Consider the following 19161-nt stretch of genomic DNA (forward strand, 5'->3'; position numbering starts at 1 on the left):
CGTCTCAAAGTGCACATATCGACTTCAAGCAGCAAACAAACAATCAGGACCTGAATTTTGATCACGGAGATCACTTTTATCAACCATGACAACTACGGGAAACTCCAACCTACTGTCTGAAATAATATCTTCCACCATTATGCCCAGCTCAATCCGAAAGGTATTGATTTCTGCACCAGCAGGGGGAGATTCTCCTGCAAAGCAAACACTGTTAGAAAGCTTTGCTGATTAAATCTGTTGGCATCCACACATTTCTCCTTGTAGCAGGATGTTAGGTGTCATAAATGCTTAATCCAGTGCCTCGTCCGACGTTGTAAGAGAGGGAAACAATTCATTTCAAGAGCGGCACTGAGCGTAATGGTCTTCTAATTTGATTATCTCTCTTTGTTTTTTTAATGAGGTGTTCCTTTTAATGTCATGATAATGGAACACTGCAGCCAGTCTAACTTCTTCAGATTCTTACGAGTTAAAAGTTTTTGTCTGAGAGAGTTTCTTTTTATATTAATATTGGCAACTGGTCTGGTTCGTTCATCATCAATACGCCTCAGGTTTGCATCAGTTTAAAGGACTTCTCAGGCTTCATCCAACCAGCAGCATATTGACAAAACTAGATGAGAAATCTTTAACATGCCGCCGCGTGTGCCATATGTTTTGGCCCTGTCCACAGCTGCAGGATTATTGGACAGGGGGGTCTTTGACCATTTAGCACAGTTATTGATCCTAACCAATCTGTCAGCCTGTATTTGGAGCCGTCCTCGAGGACTACAAGATCGCTGCTGACCAAACTGTAGATGTGACCTTCTCTACTGCTTGCTCAATTACAGAAGACTTCACCAACATCTCATCAATGCTGGCTGGAGGATGTCAGACGTGAAAGGCTAAGTAATAAGAAAGTTTCATGAAGATAAATCAACTTTTTCTGCTCCGTTTTCCAAATGTGACACATCCACATTAACATCTTCTAGAATACACCGCCTAAAGTGTACAACCGTGTAGTGGAGGCGACCCACCTCACCTGAAATACAAAGCACCTTCACTCCCATCATAAGAAATTATTACACTTTAATGAAATATTTTAGCTTCGGGGGGAGAAGTGAGCAGAGGTGTTCATTCACACGGCGAATAAAAATCAGGTGAGGTGGCAAGCGGTGGCAGGTTTCTCGTTTTAAGCTCTCGCCGGTGAAAATGGACGCCGAATAACATCAGCTGTAGCTAATAATTCGATGACAGCTGAAATGAAAGTTTTTGCCTCTCGAGCTGATGTCTGTACCATTAACATATATAAAGAAAGACGACGTGCCTCCACTTCCACTGTAGAAACATCCCGGATACGGCAGCTGCCATCTCTTGCCGCTGACTTAATTTGAAGTGTGAATCGAGGTCCTGCCCGTACACCTGCCTCAGATGTCAACCCTACATAGCATGAAATAACTAATCAAAATCAGGAACAGCTGAATATACATTAACATTATAAGACCTACTTAAAAATCATATTATTTTGGCACATCTGCTAAGATATGGAGGGGTTTATGACCAATACTACAGCCAGCCGCCAGGGGGGGATGATGATGTTTTGGTTTTGCCTTTTGGGGAGCTCCCATTTCATCCATCTTTATACACATTTCACAGTTTGAACTGACGACAAATATCTGAAGTGTTTAGGTTAAAATGAGTTCTTCCAATTAAACAGTTATGCAAATCAAAAGTTTGAAAGAGAATATGTAAGATTTACGTAATGTAATGCGACATATTTAATCAATAGTTTGCACCTCAGTTTCAGGTTTACAACTTTAATTAAGCTGACAAGAAAGAGTGTTTTAGTGAAAGTAGTGATGCATATTAAATAATATATAAATATTTACCAAAAGACCAGTTGGTGGTCAATTCAAAAAGAGATTTCAAGGCTGTGCTCATTAAAAGTTGACGGACATTCATCACGTCTAATTATTTAATGTTCTGTTTTTAAACGTTTAATTCTGTCAGATTTAACAACATACATTACTGGTTGATGATCTATTACTGTTCATCTGTGTCATCACATTTAATTTAGCTGTTTCACATTGTCTCGTTTGATAATTGCCACTTGTTGTTAATGAGGCTCCGTTTGACAAAATGCCAAATATACTACACATATTTATATATTTTGATGCGGCTGTCAGTCGCATCTTCCTGATGTCTTCACTCACCATGTAATGTGGACCGGTGTCTGCTCGTGTTTGACAGGAGCAAATGCAAATGACAGAAGTGATGTACAAACTCAGACGACAGACGGGATGAACAGCTGGAGATGACAGAGGACTGGAAGCTACTAAAGACGCCCCTCCAGTTTCAACAGAAGGTACGGTAAGGACATCAGAGAGATGCAAACTCCAATCAAAGTTTGAACTGTGTCGTCATGGACAACTGGTGAACTAATAGAAATATATCAAATTGGGATTCAAACATTAAAAAAACTTAAATTTAAATGGTTATTAATAGAATATGGAATATAGGAAACTGACAAATATACATTAGCTACGTTTCCACTGCAGGAACTTTCCACAGGGACATTTAGAGGAACACGGTGCGTTTCCACTGGAAGAATCAGGGTCTAAATTAAGTTAAAGGGACATTATTTAATCCCCAAAAAAGTCCCTTTTTACTGGTCGAGTACTTGCAGAATTTCAGTTTTTTAAAAATCTGCAGCTGCAGACCGGTTTGTTTTTAGTTTATCATCATGGATGTACAAAGAAAACTGGATATATCAGTGGAGCAGGTTTATTTTTACAGAAGCTATTCAGTGGCACAGGAAACCCAAAAAAATTGATTCCATAAGTGACAGTTTCCAAATGTTATCAGACTGAATAGATGAAATTCTGACCATAAAATAGAGTCATTCTGTGGGGTTTGTAGAACTAAACACCATTTTACCATCGCCGTCATTACACGGTCTGACCACTATGTCCAATTGGTTTCAAAGCCCGGCGCTCTTCCTGGGGGCTCAGTGACAACACATCAACATGGAGTTACAAAAGAAAGCATAAGACAGAAGGATGAATGACAAAGTTCAGGTCTCTGGTGTTTAATTAATCCTAAACCTGTATACCCATCAGTATCCTCAAGACGAAAACCATCCACAGGAGGGAGCATTTTTCTGCTCGGCGTGCACAAACGCTGTCCCGCGATTACAGGGTTACTGTGACGACCACGACGGTGATGGGATAGACAGAGACTGCGATGGAAACACAGTTAACAGACTGTGGGATCCTTTTATTTCCAGGTGCAGACATGTGCACGGATGCCGATATTCTACCTATAAGTAGTTTGTCTCTCCTTCAGTAAACATGATCAAAAACAGTTTGAATATCCAAGACAAAGAGACAAGAGGTAGCTCCTGGGATCCACACCAGAGGCTGCTATTGTACACAATGTATCACATTATCTGTGCACAATTTTACTTTCTGCATATGTTTTCATATTGGCACCTCCTCTCAATCAATTTATGTAAAAATTTTAAATACAGAAGATGCAGAAATGTTCATTTTGCACCTGTTCTTTTGCAAACGTGTTTGACTACCGTATGCATCTGGCATTATACTCCTGCTACTTATATTCCCCGTGATGTCAGAGGTTTTGGTTTGTGATTCTTCTTCCTCAAGGAGAACTTCATCTTTGAATCCGACCTCTTTGACAGCGTCAATAAAGGACCGCTGGAGTCGATAGAAACTCGCCGTCTTGCACAAGGACACTTCAGCAGAGAGGCTTCCTTCGTCTTTAAGCTAAAGAAAGGCTGCCCTGGTCACTTGCCCCTCCCATGTCAGAGCTTGCCTTTCTCGTTTTAGTAAAGTAGTTACTTCTTCCACCAAATTAGTACAAAAAAACAACATCTTCATGACTGCCTCTCTCATGGGAATATCATTTACACAATTTATGGGTCAGCCGTAGAAAGAAGTGCTCAAAAACATGCAAGTAGATGGCCCTCCTGGTGCTGCACCATCATGTTTTGTCAGCCAGACTGTATCGCACTCGCTGGCTCACATCACTTCACACAAACGGCTCTTTAGAGGCACACAATGTCACGGCACTCTTCTTGAGAGCTACCTTTTTATTACGAGTCAGTGTTAGATGTCACGAGTACAGTAAAGCTCATAATGCAGTGGAGTAAGCTGCTGACAGGCTGCTCCTAATTAAGATGAACGTCATGTGTAGCTGCTGAAGGCGTCATTAAAATCTCTATAAATCCTACAAATTTTTATATAATGAGGAAACGTGGCATTGATACGCCCTCAGAAAAGGGGAAAGCTAAAAAGCTAAAGTAAAGGGAAGTCATCTGGTGTGAGACATGGACGTGGAGAGCAGAGGTGCTTGTTAAAGAGCTTCAGATATTTTGCTATAGATGTAGTTGATGTTAAATAAGAAATGAACAGACTCAACATTCATTTAAAATTTGTGAATTAGAAATCTCAGCAAGGTCGTTCAAGCCTGAGTAATAACACACAAGTCTGTAATCATGGGAAGCTCTCTCTTAGAGGAATTACAGGTGAATGCTTTCATTCCTGTAGTGTCACATCTGCCTGACAACTCTCTGCTTATTTAGCACGCCTACAAAATAAATAAAAAAAATCAAGAGGAACGCACAAGAACATCATATGCATATAATTTCACCTCATTCGACTCAAATCATTATTCGTCTCCAGACTCGCAGCCCTGACAGACAAATGAAGTGAGCTGAACAACACACTTCAGCCGAGCGCTGTATTTAGAGTAGAGAACTCATTAATGGTTCTGATGCCGGGAAACAATAATTCTCCTGCGTATTGTTGGTTAGTCTGCGGTTGTTTTTCCGACGAGTCTAAAAATAAATTCTGCACACTGTCGCATTCGTTAGGCGTCAACATGGAATGCTTAAGCTTTCTCTTCTTGTTCTTCGCGAAGATCAAGTCAAAGTTTTGACTGAGCTTACGAAATCCCTTTTTCACACGCGGCATTTCTTCCAGTCACGCAAATACCAGTGTGTAAAATGAACTGTTATTATTATTATGCAGACCTTTTTTCTGCCAACTGAATACTTGTTGCTTCGCTTTACTGGATCTCAAAATAAAGATTAACACCGTCATGTCTGTCTGCTTAATAACATCCGGCACCCAATTAGTCTAGCTTGGCATTAAGACTGGAAATAGTCCCGCATATAACCTCCCAATTAAAACAAACAAGATTAAATGTGTTAATAAGTGAGCTTTAAACATGCTGGCATGTACATTTTATTACCTCTGGACACAGCCTTTATGCTGAGCTAAGCTATAGTAGCTTCATGACTAACTTGAATAAGCACACTTCCTAAAAGTAATTCGTAATTAGATTAATAAATAAACAAGGTGCTAAAGGTGTCCTACAAATATTAAGAACTTCTGTTCTGATTAATTAATTGGACATTTTTAAAGTTTAACTGAGACTAAGTAAATAAATGAAATGATGTTGCTCCTCTAGTCAATAGCCCGGTTTTATAGGATGATAACAAAAGGGAGGTAACGAGATTAAGATAATGTTTATACTGAAATACGTCAACATTTCTCCCCTGAGGCCAAAAAGCACTGACACCGTCTGTACTGTAAATAGCCCAGCTCTCAATCCACTTAACATAAACAAGGTCTGCCTGCAGTGAAGTCATCCCTTCCTGGCCTGGAAATGAATGGGGGAAATTGTGGCGCTGAACCAGCTTAATTCATTTGCCTGACAAACTAACTTCCGTGTTTCCTTTTGAATGTGAAAGTTGGGGAGGGCACAGGAGCGACCGTTGTGTTCTGCTGTAGCTGATGCATGTTGGAGCACATAAAGAAGTCTTGTGTGGGAGAAAGAGAGCAAAGGGAGGAGGAGGTGGTGTCCAACAAAAGAAAGGAGAGATTAGGGCAACTGTGCACAAAATTACAGTTTGGAAGCTCTTTGATAAACCTGTTGCAAAAACCATTATTGGTTTCTCCAGAGAAATCCATTAAGACCATCAAATAAAACTCAAAACAGCATAAATTAAAAGTCAGCATTTCAGCCGTGTCATTTTCATAAAGATTCATAATCGCAGAGGAACATATTGACACTAAATTTGTGGGCATGAAAGTCAAATGTTGCCTGCTTCATTAACAGCTAAATAACTAAAAAACATTACAGAGGAAACAATTTGCTCTCAAACAAACAAAACTCACCTTTGTTTATTATAAAAACGAACGCTGGGAGCGTGAAAGCACTTTTATTGGTTCAATTCATCAGCCATAGTGCAGCCTAATTAAAACAAATGACACATACAATGGATCACAGGGAGTTTGTGATTCAAAACACACGCAGTAGTTTCAGCTGAATTTTAATAAGGCTTCCCTTAAAATACGTGTTTATCAATTACTCTGTAAGTGGCCCGAACGAGAGCGAGCTAAATAATAAATCGAGTCCGATTTACTCTTTACTGTAAACACCTACTGCAGAGTTAGTCAGCCCGGCTGGAGGAGATGATTAATGAATAATTAAAAATGACATAACATGTGCTGTAAAATACAAGCAATTTCTATATTTCAGGACACACTGTCCTCTCTTCCCACAGCAGTAATTTGATTAAGTACATCGTTTGTTATTGAACAAACAAATAGGGAGGTGACAGCTTTAATGTACACTACGTTATCATACAGAGTCAATAAAGCCCTTCTCACAACATAATCAGTGAGTACACATCTCTAATTCCCCCTGCTGGCAGCCGACACAAATGAAATGTGACAAATGATTTAAAAAGTCAGTAAACTGTTTCAGTATTTCCAAATCTGTGCAAAGACACAAAGTAGTGAGGATGGAAACATTTGCAGCCCGTTTTCAATCAACTGTTGGCGATTAATCCTAATTATCCTCTTCAGTAGATCTACTGAAAAATATCTCCACAGTTCTGCCAACAGATTCTCTCACATGCAAGACACCAGCGCCAGCAGAGCCCAAACGTTTGCCCACTCTGTGCTGCCAAGTGTTAACACAAAAAGGTCTCAAAGTACTAACTGTGTTCTGGTGAGAAAAAAGCCTCACAAAGCAATGCATGCATGCATTCAGTACAAAGTCACCCTGCAGCTCAAACCCACGCACAGCCACGGCTACATTTGCCTTGCCTACCTGTAGCCCTCGCCTCCTCAGAATGCTGGACTCGTCCATGGTACAGAGCCCCGACTTATCATGCCTCCCTACCGGTGCGAAGCCACGCTGCACTGCCTGAGCTCCAGCCTCCTGCTCCCTCCTCCCTCCCTCCCTCCCTCCCTCCGGCTAAATCTGATCTTAGCAGCTGCTAAACACTTCCATCAGAACTTATCTGATTGGAGGGGGGCAGTCAGCTGACACCTCCTCTTGTTCCTCTCCTCTGTAACTTCAGGAGTGAAGAGAGAGAGAGAGATGGAGCGAGAGAGAGAGAGAGGGAGGGAGAGGGAGAAGGGGAGAGAAATGAAGGTGAAGGGAGAAGATAGGCAGTTCTAATTTAGCGTGGCGATGGGCGGGAGGTGGAGGAGGGAGGATACCGGGGACAAGTGGGAGCCCCAAGACTCATTTCTCCGAGCAGCCACGCTTTTTGGGCACCCGAGGTGACCATGAAAATGAGAGGATATCCTTCCCAGCATTGTTCTGCTCCAACCTCAACAATGAATCTGGCATCCTGTCTGCGGCAGGCAGGCAGGCAGGCAGACCAACCTCACTGGTCTTATTGCAGTCAATGAAGCTTAGAGCGGTGAACGAAGCATGATGGCTCCAGCTGACATTAAATGCAGAAGGAAGTGTAGAGTAGAAAGTAGTATATGAAAGGACAAGGGAAATAATGGCACGCTTTAAGTAAAGAAGTGTTTTCAAACTGCTGTGAACATGTCCAATAAGAGATGGTTGCTTCACTCCAATACTCAAATATTGAATCATTATCAAGCTGAAATCAGCCTGCAGAACCTGTTTCATGCAGCTGATCTCCAACAATTTCAAGAGCTCTTCCAGCTCGACGCGGAGATGAGTTTTGAAGCAGCCGGCGAGCGACCATGATTCTTCACACGCACTAACTCGATGTCCCCACACTCTCCTGAATTATTCGCATTCGTAAAAGAAGTTGTTTCCAATGCCGCGCTGCCAATTCCATCCTGCAATTTCACATTCTGTTTCAGTCTGTGTTTTTCTTTGCGCCCCCTCCCTCTCGCTTTTTTTTTTTCACCCTCTCTTACTCATTTCCATTCACTGTGCTACTGCTCTGTGAATATTAAGTGGGCCACTTCCATTCTCCTCATCTCCAGCCAAGCTCAAATGATTTCTCTTGGAGAGTATGGCCTGGAATGACAGCTACGTTACTGGTAAAGGAGGTGCACTGGAGGAGGAGGTGCTGTCAGACAGGTGACCACTACATCAACTTTTTAAACCTGTGCAACACAAAGCTGATTGAGTGCTGCAAGCGTGATGGTCATTTGTGCCGCCGTGCTGATAACAGAGTGGAGAGAGCTCGGCTAATCAGGCTGTTTTTGAATAAACCTCTTAAAACCTCAGAGGACGAGGATTACAGTAGTCAACTTTTTTTTCCCCAGCTTGAACAATGCCCTCCAGATTACCTGAGGGAATTAAAGAATCCTGCTCTGCTCATCCGACCGGTCTCAAGCCATTGCTCAGTCTGTGGCTGCGTAAAGGAACAATTAAGAAAATTCCACGTTGGACGAACAATGAGGATGAGACGCCGCGGGAACTCAGGGGAGGGTTCATTTGTATTATTCAATAGAGGAAGCTCCTTTTTCTCTATTGTGCATTTTAACTGTAACACTCACCACACCGGTGTTGAAACAATTAGCAAATTAAAGGGCTGAAATTTAATCGTTCATCAAAGAATCTTAATGAATATAAAGTACAGCTAAGGCGGATGGGAACGTGATTGGTTCTGCAAGTGTTTAGTCATATGTCCAGATAATCTGGACCATGACTTGACCACCAAACTGATTTGTTGAGATATTTCAGTCTGGACCAAAGTGGTGGACTGACCAAAAGAACAACACTGCAATTCCCAGAATGTTGCTAAAAATACAAAATATTTTCCGCCTCAAGCTTCTCAAATGAGAAGACTTGCTGCTGTTTTCATTGTTGTTTTTATCTTTGCATTAAAAAAAAAAGATATTTCAAAATGGTATATTGAGCTATGCTCAGACTGTGATGGTAGCACATCTAGTCCCATTCAAAAAAAAACTAAAATAGACACAAAGTAAAGCAGCTAAAGGTTTCAGGGGGGCAGCTATGAGGGCAGACAGTTTGTGCCAGTGGCCTTGGAGCTCAGCCACAGAAAAGCCTCTGGGAAAAGTCCAGGGGTTGTCTGTGACTCATTTCCTCCTGGCAGGTGGGCAGCTGAGGTCGTTTCCTTTCGCCTTTGGAGAAAAAAAAAGGGAAAGCTGGCGCTGAAAGCATGCAGAGAGCGCTGATTGAGTGACCCACAGCCTCTGCACTGTCTGAGCTTATCACACCAAGAGGCAACCTGCAGATGTAAGGCAAGCAGAGGAGGTACACTGGCCTGTGAAGAGAGCGGCAAGGAAAGAAAGAGTCCATTCCCTCCATACAAAGCAGTGCAAAGAATCCATCTGTCAAAAGCCAAAGGAGTTAGAATATCCAGCCATGATAAAACCCTGAAGAGCCAACCACCCAATGGATGAGGCGAGTCTTTAACCTTGACGACAAGCACAAAGACTGAAACCAAAAAGAACCAACAGTTGCGATGCATCGCTCCCAATTCCTCCCTGTTTTTTTCTTCTTCCAATTTTGAGTAAATTGGGAGTAGCCATGTAAATGTATGCATTCATCAGATGAAAAACCATGTCAGCTTGAGTCCACTTGGAAAATCCAATAGGCTTTCTTCTCAATTCATTTTACTCAGTTTGAGAGAAGCTGCGCGTAAAACACGGACACATTTGAATCTCAGAAAAGAGAAAAATTGCATCTCAAACAGAGCGGATGACAGGGAGCTGAACGTCTCAGCTGCAACTACTTTATCTAGAGTGACAGTTTCATTTATATCCCACCACCCGTATGTTTACAGTAACATACCGCGTGGTTTGTAATTTTGGGATGTGTGAAAGAAAACATATTTCCAGAGCCATTCTGTGGAACATAACGGGGAGAGAAGGAGAAAACACGAGCGGAGATGAAAGCGCCTTGTGATGCACAACGCGAAATGTTTTCATGCGGTATCACTGTTACACAATCCTGCTGAAATATCAGCACACAATCTGAATTATAGTATATTATACTTAGTTGCAGCGTTGACTTAGCTTTAATCTTTTCTATTTCCAGTTTGTAGCTCTGTGCACATATGATTAGTTTAAACCTTGGAGAGATCTACTCATTAAAAGGGATTAAATTATATACACAACAGTACAATATATATTATATTTATACCTCCACAAATCAGTGTGTATAATATGCAAATAATACATCAAATGTAAACATCACTAAACACAAATTGAAGCTCAAACCATGAAACAGGAGAGAGAGAGAGCACAGAGCGTCTGAGTAACTTGTTTTCCACTCTTGTTTTCTTAGTATAGTATTTTCATATTTGAGGTGGACTCTGTGGTTCAGTGCCGACTGAAAAAATCCTTGGTATTTGTTAAGAACTTAATGGTTCTGCTGTCCAAACACCACAACACCTTCTGTCTGTACACATAAACTGCACTTCCTTCCACTGAGACGACAACAATGATATCAGTGAAGGACATCACCGACTACAATTATGAAGGAGAACGAGGGTCCACAAAAGGCACAACATCAGGATTATGACGGTCTTATCTCCATATCGCACCAGAGGTGAAGTATCGATTTTCTGCCATGGAGCATCACAGTCAAGAGAGATGTGCCACGCTTGTCAAAGAGCCATGCACACCCAGGGGCATGATGGGAGAGCATAGAGGAGGAAAAAACACAAAAAGCAATAACAGGAGTCCTGTGAGGGAAAGAGAGGGGGCTGCACGGCTGATAAAGCATGACACCAAGAGTCTTCAACCAAATAATGCTCCCAATGTCTGTATGTAATGTTGTTATAGTTTAAACAATATCAAGAGGTGTATGTTTTAAAATGGATAACATGTTTGAATATATATAAATACCTTAGGAGGTCACTGAAGATTAAGATGTACCACAGGTGAAACAATTAGACATTTAAATGATTAGTCAGATAATTAATATGCGAGCATTAGCGATGTGATTTGTAGTTTTTAATCATTATAAACTGAATATTTTGTTATTTTCCGCTTTGTTTAATCACCAAAGGCAACAACGAACCACATCATTTCTTCTGCTTTCTGACATTATAGATTACATGAGTAATTAAGCGAGATAATAATCATCAGATGACTAATTAAAAGCGTCGTTTTATCGTCACGTCACGGTAAGCGAAAACAAGAAGCCATTAGTGTGCAGTAGTGTGTTCACTGGCCTGTTTTTTTTTTCTCTGCTATGAGAAGCTGCAACTGCCAGTGTTATTATACCTTAACACTTTAATACCGCCTTAATAAAACAAAGCAAGAGCTCAGGTGAAGCAACAGGTGAGGACTAGCTTTACAGCGGCACAGATTATTTTTTATTTTTCTCATTCCAGGTTCAAAAATGTGAGAATTTGCTGCATTTCTTCATCAGTACGGTAAATTAAGCTGTGAGAATTTGCTGCATTTCTTCATCAGTACGGTAAATTAAGCAGTTATTTTCTGGTGGTTTACAGAACCAACAGATTCATTGACAATGCAAAGATCTGCAAAATCCATCGACTCATAACAAAGCAGCATTGAGGACATCAACACTTGCGGTCATGGTGAAGGAAGCTTGTGACTTTTAAAACCCTTTGGCTTCCTTTAGTAACGCCGGAGAGCCTTGAAGCTATATAAAATGAATTATCACGCCTCCATAATAAAGAACAAATGCTCAAATGAAGCTTCACATTTTTCCTGGAAGCCCTTGAAATGAATCTTTTAAATTATTATTTATATTGTCAAATTTCGAATGAAAGAAGAAGAACAAAATCGAAACCATCCACGTTTCAAATTCGCCCGTTTCAAACTGAACGAACAGCGTCCAAATCCGACAACAGCCAGTTAAATCTCTTCAGACATGGAGAGATCTGCCAAAGCTGACTGTGGTTAGGAGTGATATCTCATGCTCGAGATGCAGCATCAGTGTTTGTGCTGGCAGGCCTCCATTCATTCATTCATTGTCACTGAGGCCAGGGACTAATGCGCTTCCCAGTCATATAACCATCATTATGACAAATGCCTCTCCGCTTGTGTAACTGAAGATGTTGTTTCGATACCGTTTAGATTATGTAATGTCCAAAACAAAGGCAAGGACACTCAGCCAGCAAGGGCTGCACGATTATGGACAAAATGATTATGAAGATCAATACTGAGATCTTGATAATTTATCATGTATTTTTCATTTAAATAAACAAAGCACTGCTTTCCTTCAATGCTACATTCCTGCTAATGTAAAAACCTCAAAATATGACTGGATCTTACACACAGTACATCTTATGGAAGTCAAATATAAATAAAGTTGTAACAAAACTTTTGACCTAAAGTGAAATCAACAGTGAGATAATGTTAACAAATCTTCTTGGCCCTCGTGCGTTCATCGTACTGTGTGCTTGTGGTGTTTTTTTAGGTCAACAAGTCCGTTGTGTTGCTTTGCATTGCAGATACAAGTCTTGTACACACTTTGCATATGATTTGTTCTTGCCCTAAGTCTAAAAATACAGCAGATCATGATCTGTTTTGAGAGCTCTTTGCCATTTTCTCTGGACATTTTCTTTTTGTTGCCGCTGTAGTCTTCAGAGTTTTTGCACAGGCTGCTGCTGCAGGATGCATCCAAAACATCTCGATCACCTGGTGATTAGTTTAGGAGGTGCTTGATCTCATTCATGCAGCAGTAGCAGAGTTTTCTATGATCATATTCGTGTAACTAAGAAGTCAAAATCATTATCACAACTGATGATTAATTGTGCAGCTCTCTTCGCAATATTCGGATGAATTTTCTAGTCTAAGAAGAAAACAGCAGCTTTTATTCAGAGGCTCGAAGCTGAAGTGTTTGTCTCTTTCACTTCTCTCCCAAGGTCAACTAATTCACTATCTTTTCTAAGCTTATTCTGAAGGCCGCAGACGAAGCCCCACGGTGTCAGTGCAGCCGGCTCCAACAGATACCGTTAAGATGCAGCAACACATCAGCCATTCAGCCTGTGTCTACATACGACAATATCTGAGCAGCGGTCAGGAGAATCTAATTTTCACAAGGTGCCAACCGCAGAGTCACTGGGGGCATGCAAACACTGTTTAGAATAAGGATGAGTCAACGTTTGACCTGCATACTACAGTAACGTAAAGATGATACTGTATGCATTCAAATGACTGCAGGGAAGATTTAAAACCAGAGAACATGTAAAGAATAAAAATATCTCAGTTAGCTTCAACCAGTTTTGTCACCAGAGGAAAGTGCCAGCAGTCTAAACTATTGATCCTTCTGGCTCGGAGGTGTTCAAAGCAGGAGGATGGAGCCTCAGGGGGGCTCCCAACAGTTTCAGTTTCAGTCAATGGAAGTGAAAAAATACACTAGTCATCAAAAGGCCAGCACATAGAAGAGACTAAATGTATGTGATTTGGTTAAAGAGAGAGTAGTTTGCAGTTTTTACAACTTTACCAGAGTTAGATACGAATAAATTACTCATAAATTATCTTTTTAATGTATTTGCTGCAGTCTGACGTTAGTCGTTCAGCAATATTAGGCTATCTTGATCCCGCTGATATCCAGAAATTGTATGAAACTAAGCAAGTAAACTAAACGTGCTATGAGGACGTGCCTTTTTTTTTTTTAAAGCCATGTACGAGGGCAGGCCAACAGTCTCAGATGCTTTAGCCTCAAAAGTGTTCATTAACTGTTAAAGATGATGCTTGTGTTTTATTTTAATGACAGTGTTGGACATAATTTGTGAGAGGGAGGCCACTGCATCTATTGTATGATCATTATTTCAATGCATTTGTAATTTATCCACAGCAGCACAGTCTATTCAGTGAAGACGTTCTCTCACGTTACAGTTGATGCACCATTTTTGTAATCGCCCTTTTTCCATGAAAACTTAATTTTTGGAGGTGGAGTGGTGAAGCATGACACACAGCGAAGATGTACTGTGGCCCTGTGCATTGCACCCCGGTGCCTTTCCTTAGCAACAGGCCCAATTTCAACCCCAATCTGTGGTCCCAATTTGCTGAATGAAGTCTGATGAAAAGAATTGTGTGCCAGGCTCCCCGGGTCCCCATGACCTTCCAGCCTTACCTGAGAGACGAGTGAAGTCCTCTCCATTAACTTTGCTCAGTTTCTTTAACGCTGACTGATTCTGGGCTCAGAATACAGCGAGCACACTTATATCAAACACTCCTTTATGTTCAATAAGAGCTGATTATTGTGATGCAGGAAAGTCTAAATCCATGCAAAGCTGTCGAGACAGCTTAAGTGTCCTTGAGCAAGATACTTGTTCCCCACAGAGAGCTGCTGTGTATCTGCTCTCATACTCTAACCTTTAAAGGATGTCTCCGCGAGGTCAGTGGACGATTATTCTAAAAACACAAATATGCCAAAGACTCTTTCAGGTCATAAAGTGCTGAAACATAAATTGAATCAACATGCAGGCAGGACAACTTATCCACTGGAGGACAATTAAGTTACAGGAAATCGTGTATTCATTCACTCTGCAGGAGACAGTGACCAAAAGGGATTCATTTGTGGCTTTTACATGCACAAGGATGCGTGTGTTTACTTCTAAATACTGAAAATACACTAGCGCCCCCTAGTGTGCAGAGTCTGCTCAGTTATTTTGTACTTAAAACAAACCAGATTCAATCATTAAAAAATCACCTGAGATGCATTCAGTTCATATTCAAGCCAGCAAAGTTGTGTCTCTCTTTAAATAAATTGTCCAAATCAGTCATCAGGAGCACGTCGAGTATGAACGGCATTATGTTATTAGTGTCAACAGGGTCACTGTAATGTCATCTGAGGTTTAGTTAGACCTCTTCTAGTTCAGGTTACAGTATTCTGGGTTGACCCAGTCAGATAAGTGTCAGTTACCAAAATATTCTGTCACACACACACACACACACACACACTTCTGCACACACAAACACATTTTATTACATTAACCTTTTCCCTAACTGATGGCAAGCACACACTGGGAATGACTCATAGCTTAACAGCATTGGATTAGCCTCTGATAGGAGTGAGGGGGGGTATCGTGATCTCGTTGTCTCAGGAGTGAGATACAATCAAAAGCCGAGTATCTGTCAGCGTCATCTGAAAGAACAGAGCTGAAGGTCACCTCCGCCTGCATGACATCATTCGGTTCAAAGCGGCGATGCACCTGAACCTCTTCAGCATGTTTTTTGTTCTGTTGCATGCATCCCTGTCAAGCGACGATCACAAACAGTTGCCGAGTGTATTTAATTATCTTGATAAACGTGAACGCTGATGTTGTGTGGCTTGTCATACTTTGTGTTCACAGAAATAAATGAATTTATAAAGTAGTTTTTTCAAAACAAAGCAGCGGTGACAGATAAGAGCCATGAACAAAACATACAAGTCATTCATTAAACCAGAAATGATGCGATAAGATAAGAGAATCTCAGTGATGCATGAATGCTTTCCTGAAAACCACACTGAAGTGTTTGATTACAGTTTGGTTCAGTTATTCTACAAATATAGAAAACTGCTCAGAACTAAAACAGAAGTGGCAGCCCTGCAGAAATCAGGTTTAGAGCTGCAATGATTAGTCATAAATCTTAATTACACTGTATTTTATGGTGCGGTTAGACCGCACTGTTCACACAGGTGTGTTCCAAACAGGTTAGCGAGTGCAGAGAAAATGTTTTTGAAAGACTAAAGGTCGACTAATAGAGACCGAAGCAGATGTTGTGATTTTTGCGAAAGATTACATCGATCTTTTTCCAATACATTCGGGAGTTTTGGACTTTATGACGCTGTCCAGAGTTATTGGAAATGTTTGTATCACATCCTCCATCAGCTGCATGGTCAGTCGCTGATACCGTGCTATTATCTTAAAAATGAAGTGAAGTTCATGTATTTAGTAGATAAATCTGTCCATGTGTTTATATGCGTGTTATTTATACAGTTTAGGAAACTTCACGATTTCTAGGAACGCTTTAAAATTTCTTGTCTGGGACTAAATCGTCTCAGGTTGTTACTAAGGCTCGGACTACTTCAGAGTAGTAAACTGGGTTCCATTACACATAGGAGTCTAATGATGCCTGATTGTTTTCCAGGTATCAGTCAGAGCCCGTGTATCTCCGTGGAAAGAGAGACAACATGAGCAAAAACATGTTAATTCTGAGAGAAAATTGCCCCAAAATATTGATTATATATATTATTTGAGGTTGATAATGGTTCTATAATTGCAATATGACACTCAAAGATGAGCTGGCACTTCAGTGATGCTTAGAGATGCCAGTGATGAGCGAGTTAAGCACACACTCATGAAATATTGCTAGACATCATTTCATGAGTGAGACATTGTGGTTATAAGCAAATGATCTTCTAGGAAAAGTCTCCGATTACCCGACAGAACTGGTTCAGTGAAATGCACACACACAGCAGCTTTTGTTTTGATCGCACGCTGTTCAAAGGGTGAGGGAATGTGTTCTGCCCAGATCAGGATGCAGAATATCGCACCGGGGGTCACGATTCGGGAAGCACTCACCAGGCTGGAGGTGAGGGAGGGGTCCGACTTTCCGAGGTTCAGGGAACACATACGGACCAGGTTGGAGATCTCGGATGACGGCTGCCATGCGGTCTGTGTCTGCTGGGGGTTGGTGGGTAGCAGGAGGTACTTTCCTGCAGAGCAACAACAGGACGAGGTTCAGTCAACGTTTCATGTTTTTGGCGTGACTTCCCACGCCTAGAAATCTCCTGTGGTTTAACTTAAATAACTCAAACTTTCACAAAAATATGAGAATTAAAAACTGTGTAGCAGAACTTTATTTTTGGTTTTTCTCTCCCATCTATCAGTGCATGATTTATCTTGTTAAAACCGTTAACAGTTACTGCATCAGTACTCTTAGTCATATATGAGTCAGAGGGGTCATTTTCCACAATAAATACTTTTGATATTTAGTATTTTCAATGAATATATGAATCACTTCGTCATACTACTGACCCCTGACCCATAATCAGAGGGAGTAAATGGGCAGTGCAGATCAAATGGCGTACCAGTAACATAAGATAATCCGAGCTGTCGGCTCTTGTTAGCAGTATAAAGCTGACAGCCAGGCAGGGTGTTAAAGGGTTAAAGCCCATTAAGAGATCACTGACAATCCCCAGACATTACATAATCAAAGCAACAGCAAACGATGAAGGTGAGTTAATGGATCTGCCTCCACTTTCAGCTCCCAGCTTTGACAGCTAGGTGGCACTAACAGCTGCTTTCTATCACTCATCCACTTTCATCTGCCCTCTCTAATCCTCAAACATCAGCACACCAAGGCAAAGATCAAAACACAACATGAGCCGTTTCAGCGCCTGAACGAGCGGCTCTCTGCGCGGACTGAAAAATAATTCACCCAAGTGTGTTTGTCATCTTTCATCCACATGTGTACATTTCCATTTCCTGTTTGAGTAAACACTCGAGGAGAAAGACAGAGGAGAGGATTAACAACCTTGGCACAAGTGAAGGGAGGGAAGAGTGTGTGCTCAAAACATAAAGAGGATGTCTCAAGTTCATACGGCCTCGAGCAGATATCTCTATTCATCGGCAGGTTTGTAGATTCACCGTCCTGCTAATTGCAGGGTGAACACGACAGATTTCAAAATGATTTTCCTGTTTGAGAGAGATGCATTTTCTACCGCTACAGTGTGCAGCTCTATCCTGATAATTGGACTGAACTGGCATTTCATTTCACATTCACTTCATTAATTAACTCATTTCTTGTTCGTTTGTTTTTTTTACAAAACAGGCCGTGCAGTCGTGTTTAAAACTCGACCGCACCTGTCACACAATGTTGCGACTGTTTTTCTGCCACTATTTTGCAAAGATGCATTCTCAACCGTACCTTGAACGCTCCGGTCGGTCGACGGTTTCTTTAGACATTAATGGAAACAATACCAGACTCATCAAACATGGGAATTCAGTGTCAGAGCAACATTTCTCTTTAATGTAATAATAAAAATAATGTGACAAATACATCATTTGGCGGCCCTTCCTCTCTACTGTCGACTTAAAAGCATGAAAATCTCTCAAAGAATACTTCAAATAAAGTCAGTGAATAACTTCTCTTTATAAATGAACCAGGTATTAACTTCCACTTGCCACACGCATTAAAAGAAGTTCTATTCAATTACTGCAATAATTAAATAAGAATTAAACAAATATTTCTTGTGTTTATCCATTTTAAATATGAATTAATCAAATGGATTATGTAAAAAGTTGGATTTCTATCCCTTTTACTTCAATAAGTGCACATGACGTTACTGTTTTCAAAGCGTTGCATTGTGTTTCAGACCTGCATGTCATGTCTCTGCACTTTGTCACTCCTGTATGAGTCAATTTGCAGACCTGACACTTGCCCGATGAGGCTTTCACACCGCCGGTTTTCGATCACAGCGGTACGGGCATGAAGCACAGATTTTACTGCCACCAAAGTTCACTGTGCTGAACTTCGTATCGGCAGCTCACAGCGGCTCTTCAGGGCGGCTTTGCTTTTTGGGTGAATGCTCGCGCAGATAGGAGTGGTCAGGGCAGGTGAGAAACAGCCTTAAGATGGAAAATTATTCACAGTGGACGATGTCTACTTTTATTATCAGGTGATAAAGATATTCTTACGAGGGAAAGGTCACTGCGTGTTCATGTTCATGCCCTGATTGCAGATCTGTATTTATACGACATTTTATCTGTGGTTCTTCTGGAAATTTACTTTATTTTATACATTTATTTTTTGCCATGTTAATTTTTAGCTATAAGTCCTGAAGACCTCTACTTAACACAGTTTATTATCAGTGCAGTCACCTTCATAGTTACTGTGATCACTGCAGAATATTCAAGAGACGCAAAGGGAGACCAAACAGGATGAGAAGGGAAAACTGAGGTCCTTCCTTCCTTTACCGGCAAATGTTTTCCCTCACTAG

At 41.0% G+C, this 19161-nt stretch overlaps 1 protein-coding gene across 7 annotated transcripts in view; it reads right to left on the reverse strand.

The window, feature by feature from the left end:
• mast4 (microtubule associated serine/threonine kinase family member 4) overlaps positions 1-19161 on the reverse strand; it is a 92230-nt gene that overhangs the window by 52886 nt on the left and 20183 nt on the right. For 6 of the 7 annotated variants that reach the window (XM_027282308.1, XM_019264952.2, XM_027282307.1 and 3 more), the window contains exon 3: positions 16742-16875. In XM_027282308.1, coding sequence (XP_027138109.1) covers positions 16742-16875 — 134 coding nt within the window. Of the gene's footprint in view, positions 1-7116; positions 7198-16741; positions 16876-19161 lie in introns of those variants that run through there. The other variant, XM_019264976.2, reaches the window with a different exon arrangement.

The sequence above is a fragment of the Larimichthys crocea genome, chromosome IX, assembly GCF_000972845.2.
Source record: "Larimichthys crocea isolate SSNF chromosome IX, L_crocea_2.0, whole genome shotgun sequence".
NCBI lineage: Eukaryota > Metazoa > Chordata > Actinopteri > Sciaenidae > Larimichthys > Larimichthys crocea.